The following is a 12,493-nucleotide window of genomic DNA, read 5'->3' on the forward strand; positions in this document are numbered from 1 at the left end:
TATATATATATATATATGGAGAAATAGATTTTAATTCTAGTGAACCCATAACCTGTGGGTGGAGGCCCCCTCTATAAAGTGGAATCCGGTCTTTAGGCCTTAACTGGTTTTAGCTAAAAAGCCGGGGCCATTCGAGCCGGTTTTCTGGCCCAAAAAATATTAGTTAAAAAAAAAGTAGAGTTAGAACTCGCCTAGAGTGAATCCTATTGCTTCGAATTTCCAACGTTATATCTTCCTGAGGACAGTTTTCTTCGTTTGGCTGCCGGTGGGGTTGCTGATGATTCGGGCTGGTCTTGCGCTTACTTAAAAGCTCATTTGATCCCAACTGACCTCGAAAATGAGTTGAGAAAACGCAAACAATTGCTAAAATACAGCTCATAAACGACGGCGATTGCACTGCCGGAGACCCCCGAGCTCGAGCCATTTGCCTTGAGCTCGACTCCAGCTTAAGCGCGCCCACGCAACCTGAAACTTGGCTCGTCTCTGCTCGTTCGCGCCTCAAAGGCATACATGGGGGAGAGATCAGCTTTTCTTTGTAGTTAAGGAATCTTTTATAATAATATTTGATCAGCTTTTCCCTGTAATTCGGAGTCTTATCCCTTTCATTCCCCATTGTATTTGCTCGAACAAAATAGCTTCCTTTCTATGTGCAGATAAGCGCATCAGGTGGCGATGCAATACTTTCACTCCTTAACTTTAGGCTGGTCTGATATTTCTTTTTTTTTTCCCCTCTGTTTTTGTTTTAGAAATCTAAGAAAAAAATAAATTAGATTTAGCAATGAATGTGGAGAAACTATTTTATTTTCTGAATTTTTTCTTTTTTTTGGAATTTTGGTAGCAAAGATTTTTTTTTTTTTTTTACTTCCAGAAAGAAAAGAAATGAATAAACCAAAAGTTAGCAGAAATGTTATGGCATGTCAAACAGCCACTATTATTTTTCTAGACATGATAAATTATATTTACTAGAATGAGTCCTACACATTTAATTAGCTACTAACAAAACCAAGTTGGTAGATCAAATTGGCATTTGTGTGCGATATCATCTTATCTCTTTTTTTTTCTTTAATAAGAAAATGGGCATAGCCCAAAGCTTCATCATCTTATCTATGCTCATATATTGCATTAATTATAGTACTTATCCTGACCAGCGCTATTATACTGTCTAATTTAAAAATTATTGGGGGCTATTCTCAGATAAACTCTCTGGGGAACGAATCCTTTTATATAGTACAAAGTGAGAGAAAGTATAGCGATGAAAAGAAAAATCTGATGCAATTGGGGGAAGCACCACATCGCTCAAGCTCAAGAAAAAAAATTAGGATATACTTTATAACATAAATAGAGAATCATATTTGAAAGACATAAAAATAACATCTAACATTAGGAAACACTCATATAAAATCGAAAAAATATACAATCAACACATTTTTTTTAAAAAAAAACTTGATAGTAACATATACAATTCTAACTTCCATGACTTGATAGCAACAGCAACCCAGTTCTCACTCTCCCCTCAAATACATGCGGTGCTGAGGATGACGTATTAAACAGGAAAAGTAAAAAAAAAAAACACTTCCAAATAAGTACCCTACCATTACGCAACTCGGCGACTCGTCGTCCGAGACCTTAAAATATAAACAAAAGTAATATTAAAAAATCATCAGAACTCGGCCGAGTTGGCACCCGAACCGTTTCCGAAGTCCTTGGGCCGCCTCCGGAACGACATCAGCCCGTCCGACACGACTGTGCCGTCCACGTCCGCCGCCGTCGCCGATGAAGGTACGGCCTCCTCCTCTTCCTCCCCCCTCATCGCCCTCAGAGTTCGCTTCGCCATCTCCCGCCTGACCTCGCCGGGGCTCCCGGCCTCCGTCACCCTCATCAGCACCTTCTCCGCCCCCGCCACCCGCGCCAGCCCACGAAACCTCAAGCTCCCCCGGCTCATCCCGTACAACGCCGCCACGCAGTACTCCTCGTTCGCAGGCGCCGCTGCCCCCCTCATCAGCCCCACCACCCCCGCCACCGCCCCCGCGTCCATCAGCGCCGCCCGCCCCTCCGCACTCCCCGCCAGGTTGCACACCACCATCATCGCCAACCTCCCCAGCGCCGGCCCCTGCGCCCCAGCGGGAGCCCCTTCCTCCTCCGCCGCGACAGCCAGCAGTGCCCGCACGGCCCCCGCGGTCCGGGCGATCTTGGACCGGTTCGTCCCAGATAGAGAGAGGTGGTAGAGCGCCATCCCGGCGTCCCGGCGGGCTCGGTGGCTCTCGGAGGGGCGGGAAAAGAGGTGGAGCAGTGGGGGTATGGCCCCCAGTACCCCGATCGCAGCCCGGTTCTCGTCCTCCAAGGCCAGGCTAAAGATGGCCCCCGCCGCGTGGTCCCGCGCCTCCGGGTGGCCGTTCTTGAGGGCTTCCACCAGCGGCGGCACCGCCCCGGACCGGACGATCCGGACCTTGTTGGGCGTCTCCAGGGACAAATTGACCAGCGCGGCGGCGGCGTTGACCTGGACGCCGGGGCACCGGGACAGCAGCATCGGCCGGAGCGACGCCAGGAGCCTCGGAGTACACAGCGCGATCCGCTGGTCCCGGCTCTCCCTGGTGGCCTGCCGCAGCGCGGCCAGCGCCGCCTCCTGCTCGGAAACCTCGGGGTCCATCAGCTTGATCGAAATCTCCTCTTCCAAGCAATCAACCTCAGCACAAGCATCAGGATTGGCAACATTGGACGCCGGCAGAGTGGAGGCTTGGGGGGCCTCTAGTGTTCGGGTTTCCTCCGAACCCACCGCCACGATCTCAGAAGAGGAAAACGACGAAGAGGAATGATACGAGGAAGACGAAGAGGAAGAAGAAAGCGGGGAGAAAGAAGGAGAATTCTTCTTGGAGGAGCGCACGGACTGAGGGGGTGTATCGGGAGTCATCGTTTCCTTCGATCCTCCTTCCAAGATCGGAGCTTTCCCACCATCCGAGACCGCCCCGGCCCCCGGCGACACGAGGCGTCGGACGAGAGCGTGAGCGGCGTCGGGGGAGACGGGGATGGGCGGCGGGAGGCCTGCGTGGTCGCACCAGCGGAGGATGGCGGAGCGGAGGGCGACGTTGGGGATGAGGAGGAAAGGAGCGTCGGGGGAGAGTTCGACGGAGGCGGCGAGGGAGGGAGGGGTGATAGCGAGGTCACGGCAGGCTTGGATGCAGCTCCGCTCGAAGGTCTGGCCGGTGGGCACGATGACGGGGTCCGCCATGATCGAACGTGAGATGGGGCAGACGAACTCCATGGGCGCCTCCGTCGTTGTCGACGACGACGGCGACCGGTGGAACGAGAGCTTCCATCGAGGCTTCCCGCTTCCCATACTTCCTCACCCTCTTCGAACGGCGCGCATTTATTCTCAGACCCCTTTTTCTCTTCTTACCTCCAGGAGAGCTCCTTTTAGCCGAGGGAGACGAGGAGAAAGGAGCGGTATGAATGGAGAAAGAGTCTTGGATAGAGTTTTTCTTAACCTAGAAGGAGAGTTCTCGTATTGGTTGGCTGGTTTCTACCACTGCTTCCAGATTAACCTTCTTACCACTATTATAGTTTTGGATGGTACAAGCAAGATCACGATCCAAACAAACTTGGCTGCCATATCAATGCTTCCAATTGGCGTTCGTTTTTTTTTTTTTTTGGATTTCTTTTGTGATATCTTCAATTTATTATTTTTCTGAACATATTTTGGTTCATTATTTAATCAGAGTTATTTAATATAATAATCATGATTGCTATTTTTTTTAGTAATATGATCATGATCGTTCTTGATTGGAATGTTAGTGCGAAGATTGAAATATTTATTCTGAATGTTGCTTGGTTTGTTGGTAGACCAGCTAGTAGACAGCTCATGTTATGCGTGGACTTGGAAGCGACAAAGTAGCTGACTTGTGATGAACATCCAACTCGGAGAAGGGTACGATTTTGGACTTTGACTACAATTCTGGATGGATTTTGACATTGGTACTTTGAAGTTTGCTCACACCGGAAGACCAGTTGCCATTTTGCCGCAAGCTAAACCGTGTCATGTGGTAAACCATGAGAAATTGGTTGCTGAGGTTACCTCAAACACTGACCTTTCTTGAGGCATCCAGAAGCTCTTATTTATGCGTAGTAATTTTTATTGTTTAAGTTGTTATTTGGGAAGTCAAGTTCTCAAATAAATGCCAAAGAGTTTAAAGAGGATGTTGATCGGGTGGATTCGGGATGTGAATCGGCGGGGCGATGGACACCCACCACTTAGAAATATCCATAGGATGGCAAGAGATTGTGGCTTATTTCGAACTACTCATGTGTATCACGAACAAAACTGCAGACTAGATCGTCTCTTTTGCTGCTCATCATTCGGAAGAGGTCCTTTGAACATGCTTTATAGCCGCCTCTCTATCCTTATGCCATCTCCCTTCTATTGACTCTGCTAGTTGTACTCATGTTAAAGTTGTGTGAGTTGCCATTGTAACAAAAAAAAAAAAAAAACTTAAGGCCTAAAAATACAAAAAAGCAGAATCACTACAATTGTTCTGCTTCTATTATTTTACTGTATGGAGCTAGTAGTTATGCAAGACTTGTATTTTTAACTAGTTTTAATGTTAGTGTGACAATTTTGCTTTTACAACATGACATGATAGGATTCCAAATATCTTTTACATGTTTGTTGGAAAGAGTGAATCATGGCAACACTTAAAGCAGCCATGTCATTGCTGACAATTGCAAAACCATGGCCATTTAGCTAGTCTAATTTTTATTTAAAACTACGCTGCGCATCGAGCTTCATGGACTAAAACAAATATTGTCTTTGAAAACATTATTGTTCTTTCTCTTTGCACAGCCATTATGTTGGTGACATTATTATTTTTAAATAGTGCTTATGATAATCCCTATTTCATGGTAGCCATTTAACCTAATGGTTAGAAGTGCGACACTAGAATTTTTGAAACTTTTTGCTGTTTTCATCATTGTCGCACCACTTCCCTTGGTTCTTTCATATATGTCCTTCCTAAAAAACACTTAATTACTAAACAACTCAACCCCTTGTTGCTAGTGTAGCTGCTCATTTTTACTTTTACTGGATGCACTATAGATTTATTCCTTCAACCATGGAAGTTGCTTATCATGGGACTACCAAGAATTGTTTGACCAGAGAGAAACATCACAAAAAGATGATGATGGTTGTTCATTATTTTGATAAAGATCGAGAAACCATTTGGAACACTCAAAGAATCGATTAGTCAGCCATTCAAACTGTTGGTCTTCCTACTAGTAGACGATACAAGTTAGCTTTACAGTAGTGTGTGCTGTTTGACCAATAAAATGGTGGTGTTGGTGTATTAGCTCTTTCCCTTTTTGGGTGGTGGGTGGAGAGAGAATAAAAAGGATGAAAGAATACGTAATTTATAATCATGCATGAAAGTAGAGATGCTAAGTTGCTAGCAAGTGATGGTGACCTATAAATTCTCCAATTTTGTGGATAATATTAGGGATGTGGTTGCTAAGATTATTTTAAGCTCGACTTTTTCAATGGCATACCATATTACTTATTTTTGCAAAGTATTTATTCATTAATGTATAGTGTTTTAAATTGTTTCTAAGGAGTCAAAACAACTTGTCTGAAACAAAGGCTAACGGGGTAGATGAGGGGTTTAAAAAGCAACAAATGAGTAGATAGAAGAGATGGAGGAAGATTTATATCCACTTTTTATTTTTGAGAACTGGTGAATATTTAACATAAAAAACAATGTTTCTTAATTTTTGATATGTTAACATTAAATGGAATCATTTCATATGTAGCGACATGATCTTTATAATCACTAACATCCATCCCAAAGTAATTGTGAAACCTGAAGCAACCACATGAGTCATTGCTGACAATAGCATAAACCATTCAACATGTCTTCCATTGATTTAATAATGCATGACACTGCAAGCAATTAAAAGCTATCTTGGCAACAAACCAATTACTGTAGACCACAGTATTTTGTTCCTTTTTTTTTATTGTACAATCAATATGTGGTTGTTTGATTTTGATTTTTGTGGCTTGTCTATATGGCTTCCTACTTCATGATCATATTAATTCTAAATACTTAACATTCAAAGACAAAACAAAATCTGATTCATCATTATACTTTGCTGGAACAGAAAGATCTTTTGCCGTCATCCTATTTTCCTTTAGTACCTACACTTGTATTTTAGCCAAAATGCTTAGATAATGAAAGAGCCCCAATTAATCTCCATTAAGAACTCATGGTATGATTTCTCTTTTTCAATTGTCTAATAACAAGGTATGTTCAGAAAATTTCATTTCCGCTTGCAAGTTAGATATTCCATTAGTTCATATGTTCAAACACGGTATTTGCCTACCATGGCTCCAGCAAAAATTATCTGAGATCCAACCATTTTGTTCGCCCCCTCATAAATGAATTCTTTGATCCTAAACAAGAAAAGCCTGCATATGCTCCACTTCTCCTTAGGTTATCAGTTCTCTATTTTTTTTTATTATTTTAATTACTAACTCCAAATAAATCAGATTCCTAATGGCATTCTAACTCTAACTATGACACCAAATTGTTTGCGACTTCATTTAAGAAGTTTCAAATCCTCTGCTCTTACTGCCCTATATGTGGCCATAGATGAATAATTTATAAAGTAATTACCTTTCACTTTGTTCAGTTTCGTGATATTTTATTTTCTGATTTTATTGAATGTATTCATAGTAGATAGATATGAGTCATCTATTCCATCAAAAAGGTGCTACCTTCTCTTTGTTACCTACTAACTTTCTGCATCATTCATCGCACATTCTTCATTATTCAAAAGTAGTGGTGCTTCTCTTCCTGTAACTGACCATTGTGGACCAGATCCACTGACATTATGTCAGCATATATAGCAATATCTTTCTTTCCCTCCTGGCCTCCTCTGAACTTTGGAAACGGCTTTTGACTCTTTCCTTCAGTCATATTATAGCTTCAATATTGAACAAATTTGAGAACCTCCTAGTACGATAAACAGCCTTGCAACTCAGAGATATCCTTAATATTGTGGTACTTTAGAAGTATCTCACCTCCGTAGCCCACACAGTGAGTTCAAGAAGTAACCAAGCAATTCCACATCATATAAAAGGATTTTACGCTGGCATACCCATGAATTGAAAACCCTCAATCCCCTCGGTTAGTTGAGCCCATTAGCAAGCAAGTTAGAGCATTAATTTAGTGACTTTTGGCCAAATGCAACACATGGAACAAGGATGGATTCAATCCATCCTACATGCCAGCCTAAATGTGAATTTATGGTATAGCCTAGCGATATAATCTTATATGATCAACATCAAAGGTATGATGCAATAATAATCAGTCGAATTATGAAAACGAAAGGCTGTGTACTTGCTTAAAGCAAAACTGTAGCTAGCCAGTCCTTTTACACTTTTCTTTGCAATGCTTCCACTCTAGTTCCTCTTCCTTCCTCTTACAAACTTGTTTATTTCCTTCCCTTCTAATCAAAGCCTGAAAACTCCAAATTAACCGCATTCACCAATGAGAGAGACAGAGAGAGAGTTGTTGTCAGCGGGGACCTTATCGCATGAAAGGGTAGTTAATGGAGACAGAGGAAGAAGTCCAGTTCTCTTGGACAACAGAGGGGAAGAGGCTTCCAATTGACAAAAGGAAAATCAAGGACATTCCACTTGCTCTTCCTCCTGCACCTACTCAATTATCTGACTCAACCAGAGCAGAGATTCGAATCTCTTTCCTCCGTTCCTCTATTAAATAAAGTCAGGACTCAGTCTTACGAGATTTTTCTTTTAATGGCCTCGCTGCTGTTAGCCTGACAAGGTGCTGGAACTGGTGGCCAGCATCATGCCGTTCGTGCATGCAATGCCGGGAATCCCATACCGCAACGTTCAAATGTGCACGGCTTTTAAAGTAGATGAACCCCTAGCTAAGCTTGGCTTTGCCCTGCCTCATTATTGCATATGGTGGGTGGCACAGTTTTCTTTGGTTGGATGGAGGGTGATGCAGTGGTTCATAGATTCCTCTCCTCCAAAAGATCCATAGATTTTCTCCATTGCAGACATGTCTCGAGACGTAGTGTGTGCACTTTGTCCCACACCAGATAATGTTAAAAAGACTAGAATTCCACTGCTGCGAGTGGTGAAGGATCTTTTGCAAGTCACAACACCCTGTCAGATGAACGGAGACTGCTATTCCAATAAACCCTCTACTTTCTATAAGCTGGATTACGAAACACAAGATCTTTTCATCTTTTGCTTCAGCTCACCACAAACAAAAGTAGCTAAAAAAGCAATAGTTTTATAGAGAGCGTGAGCCCAGACTAATTGACTATAATTTGTTCAAGCTGAAGCTTTGCCTGGACCTAGAGAGCCCAGTATTATTATATCCCTGGACCTCACCTCCTGTAGTATTAGATGCATAATATAAGCTCTCCCTTTAGTTACCAACAACTAATTGTGGGAGTGCATTGGTTCTTGTTCAGATGTCACAATGTTGTGGCCCCTTGGAAAGAGAAAGAGAAGCGAGAGGTGCCGTGGATGGTCTCATGAGAAGGCGCGGGAGAGTGGCGTTATTTTTTTGAGCTGTGTGAAAGGGTCGAGCCTCCAAAGTCCAACCTAGGTTGTCAATTCGAAGTGCTTCCTCCTTTGCCGCTGGGTCCCAAAGGGGTTTGGAAGCCAGCCAGCCTCTGAGAAAAGATGCATGTTTTGTGGGGGAAAAGCTATAGCACCATACTCCTATCTAGAATAATCCCCTTTGCTTTTGTTTCTGATTGAGTGCCTTTACACGCTTTAGCACAGGACTTTATGTTGCTTGCTTTCCTTGCATCCTTTTCTTTTGTTGCATTATAATAAAGTTTTTCCTCCTGATGAATCCTTGAAGTGTAACCCTCTGGCTTTATTATAGTAGGATAATTAAAACTTTTCTCCTAAAATTATAGTGGGATGGCTAACATCAAGAGGAGAATATATGAGCTACATGCTTTTTGTGCTTGTGACGAGATCAGCAGAAAGGGATTGATTGAATGGCCATAGTCAGAGAAGGATTTGCTGGTGGCTGTTTTTAGGAGAGGGATTATTTAAATTGCTTGGAGAAATGATATGGACCCCTAGGTAGTATTTATTCTAGGTGGTGATGTTGATTAAAGGTTAAATTCATGGCTTTTCTTTTCTCTTTTGCTTTCGAATATCCCTGCGAATGGGCTAGAAATGTCTAGCAGGCATTTGGACTCTTCCTTTTTTATCTATTTTATGGGACAAATGTATTGGAAATGATTTGTTTTAATTTTTATTTATAAGCAAAAATTTAGTTATATATTGAGACTTGACATAATGTGCATTAAAAATTGTATTTGGATACTAAGATTAATATATATCTGGGAAAACTAATTTAAATTGTACGTCTCAGCCTCTAGCCAAATCTCTCAAATTAAGCTCTATTGAGACTTAAAATTTGCTCGAATGCAGTGCAAGCTGAGCTAGGCCTGGCTCGTTTAGGTGTCTATTTCCTATGCTTGTTGATTAAGGTGGTGCCTTGATTTTTGATGTGAGGATGGAGATGATGTGGAATCAGAAATAGAGTGCAGAGTTTGAAGTAAAAAACTACTTGCTAGATTGGAAATTTTGTATCACATGAACATAAGCTTACTGAAGCATTTCTCCAAACATATGATAGACTTAAGTAGTATTTTACATGTAGAACACCACTTTTTGAATGCATTTTGCAAAATAAGAACCGGTTTCCATCAGCATTAAACAGTTGTTTTTACAGAGCTGCCAACACAAAGTTTTTTTTCTTTATTTTTCATTTTTCCCTTGCAATGTGCAGGACATGTTTTACATATGGGTGACATATTCTATCATGCCTATCCTTTGATAAATTTTAATTATATACTTTCGAAATGTTAGATGAGTCTCTAAACCTTTCTTTTCTGCGGACATTTTGAAATTACATAAGGAATTTCTTTTTCCTTACGTGGTTGCCAACCATTGCTCCAAATTTGGATGACCAACCATCTTGTTAGTCATACAAATTGTCATATGGAGCAATCAAAGAGCTAGGTGATCAATATGCATTTGTCGCATGAAAGAGATGCAGTACGTCTCATTCATGGATTGATGCTTAGTAGAAGGTAGCATTCTTTATGTTGCGAGCCTAAACTAGTCATAATTGCAGCATTACATGATTCTCTAATTTGTGGGATGATAACTTTTTCACTAAGATTTTGATCTCTCATGGCCAAATCCCAACCTCATGTATAATCCAGTGTATTTATCAATTTGAAACATATAGATGGATGTCTCATCAGCAGTGTCATGGTCCTACAATAGGGCTAGGTAAGTTTTGTTTTGCTGTGAACCAATACATTAAAAGCATTCTCTTCCATGGTCCGAAAATTACATTGCTCATCAATGTTATAATGGGCTTCATTGATGAATTCACAATATGGTCAATTGGTGAAATGACGATATGGTCAACCATGCCATTGAAAACATGGGGACATATTGGTCTTTCCATCCGGAGAATCAAACTAGTTGTTTTAGTTATGTAGTATCATAGTGACGCCTATATTTTATTATATAAATGTTACATGATAATTGTATCTTCAATAACAGAAATTAATTTTCTCTATCATGTATCCAATCTTTGGATCTCTAGTCGGCCTAGTTGGATCCAATCATAACTTATTTTTCAGGCATATTGACCGGCTAGTGATCTAAAATTCAGCCTGTAAGAATTTTAGGCCATATATTGAACATTTCGTTAAGCAAATCCCCATGATATTTGGTTTAGAACGGATCATCAATTCAATTAGTAAATTAACTAGTTACCGGGAGTTGGGTGCAAGTGATTTAAGCCTTCATCATGGTTCATGATCTTAATAGGTCTCATTCATCTTCTTCTCCAAAGAAAATTTTTGACTTGATTGAGCCAGCATAGCTCAATTTGACTTGGATTATCCACCTTTTCTTCACAATCATGTATTTTTATTAACATTCAAAAAGAATCATCAACCTGATTTGCCCTCTCTTGCATCCATCTCTTATGTCCCCTTTATCTATGCCACTTTCCCGTCCTCAGCATCAAACTTCTCTTTCTTTGCTCTCCTCTAGTTCTCTTCCTCTTTAGCTCCTCGCATCCTCCTACAATTCCTTTATCCTTGAAAGGCTTGGTTTTGATGGGACTAGAGTCTAGGTCTAATCTCATCCAAATCCTAGTTCAAGCCTCAACATATTGAATTGGTTCTAGCTCATGATGCAACGGGCTTTTGCTCTAGTCTTTTTTCTTTAGTTTCTTTACATGTATACCTTCCTAAATATGCAAAATTTTATGGATATCCTCGTAAAGCTACTATTTGCATATATAGCCTCCTAAAATACTTATTTTACATATATACTCTTTTTTTTTCTTTTTTTTTATTATATATACACCCAGACTATCTAACGCTATTAAAAAATAAATTGTTTAAAATTAAAATAACTAAAATACCCTTAAAGGTAAACATGCAAACGGAAAACTTTATAAGGGTATACACTTAGATAGTAATTTTATGAAGGTATTCATATAATTTCGCATATTTACAAGGGTATACACACAAAAAATCTATTTAAAACTGATAAAAATTTGCCTAAGACTTGCTAAGTCTTTCATGACTTTGTTGAATCAATAAGTTAAACAAAAGGCTAAGTAATATTGTCAATTTTTCTTTGTTTAAGATCTTAACTCGGTAAAGGTGGAATATTGGATAACTATTTTAGTAATTCTGTTCTTCCATTTGATTTTGATGTAATTATCATTATTGAGTCTATGATATTTATATATTCTTCATTATTTTTGAAATATTAAAGTACATTGAACTTAAATTAATTATAGATATTTAGATCAATAAAATAGCTTTTAGTGATTTATAAATGGTGAGTTATTCGTTTGTTGAGGCGAGAACTTCACAAAAATATCATGACTTTTTCCATAAAAATTGATGTCAACATAAGATCCTGCTACGGCATGATAAAATTTATTTTTCTGGGCATCCTTCTCAATTAAGAGGGACCGAATTATTTCACTAGAATTGACTTTTTGAGCATATGCCCTAAAGCTTGTGATCGAGTTATATTCGGTTTAGGAAACATGCTCAAATGGGATCTTTTTATGGACATTTTCTGATCCAGCAATTAGGTTGGAATACTAGGCTCAACGAGTTTAGACCATCTCATGGTCCAATCTGATCCAATCAAATGACAAATAGGATTGGATGTTGTAGTCCAAGGTTTGAACAAGATTAGACCCAAATCACTCCTCAACGTTAGTTAGACACTTATAATAGAAGTAGTTAAAGAACTAAAATACTCCAAACAGGAGAAAAAAAACACTAAAACTCAATAAGTTATTAGCAAATTATTCGCTCAACAAAAACTTGGAATAAATAATTTGAAGGTTTTTTTTTTATAGTTCAAAACTATTATTACGTTGTACAATATCAAACTTCT

At 40.2% G+C, this 12,493-nt stretch overlaps 1 protein-coding gene across 1 annotated transcript; it reads right to left on the reverse strand.

Moving 5' to 3' along the window:
• Positions 1-1,368: 1,368 nt before the first annotated feature.
• Positions 1,369-3,569, reverse strand: LOC148714733 (U-box domain-containing protein 41-like). The gene has a single exon (XM_088716051.2). It carries the CDS (start codon positions 3,332-3,334, stop codon positions 1,661-1,663), a length of 1,674 nt encoding a protein of 557 aa, XP_088572177.1. The 5' UTR covers positions 3,335-3,569; the 3' UTR covers positions 1,369-1,660.
• Positions 3,570-12,493: the final 8,924 nt, after the last annotated feature.

This window comes from Phoenix dactylifera, chromosome 2 (assembly GCF_051530095.1).
Source record: "Phoenix dactylifera cultivar Ajwa chromosome 2, Ajwa_hap1_PhDact_Kaust_v1.1, whole genome shotgun sequence".
Classification (NCBI taxonomy): Eukaryota; Viridiplantae; Streptophyta; class Magnoliopsida; order Arecales; family Arecaceae; genus Phoenix; species Phoenix dactylifera.

Coding starts and splice junctions, on each gene's coding strand:
- LOC148714733 (XM_088716051.2), bottom strand. CDS start 3,334: ATGGGAAGCGGGAAGCCTCGATGGAAGCTCTCGTTCCACCGGTCGCCG.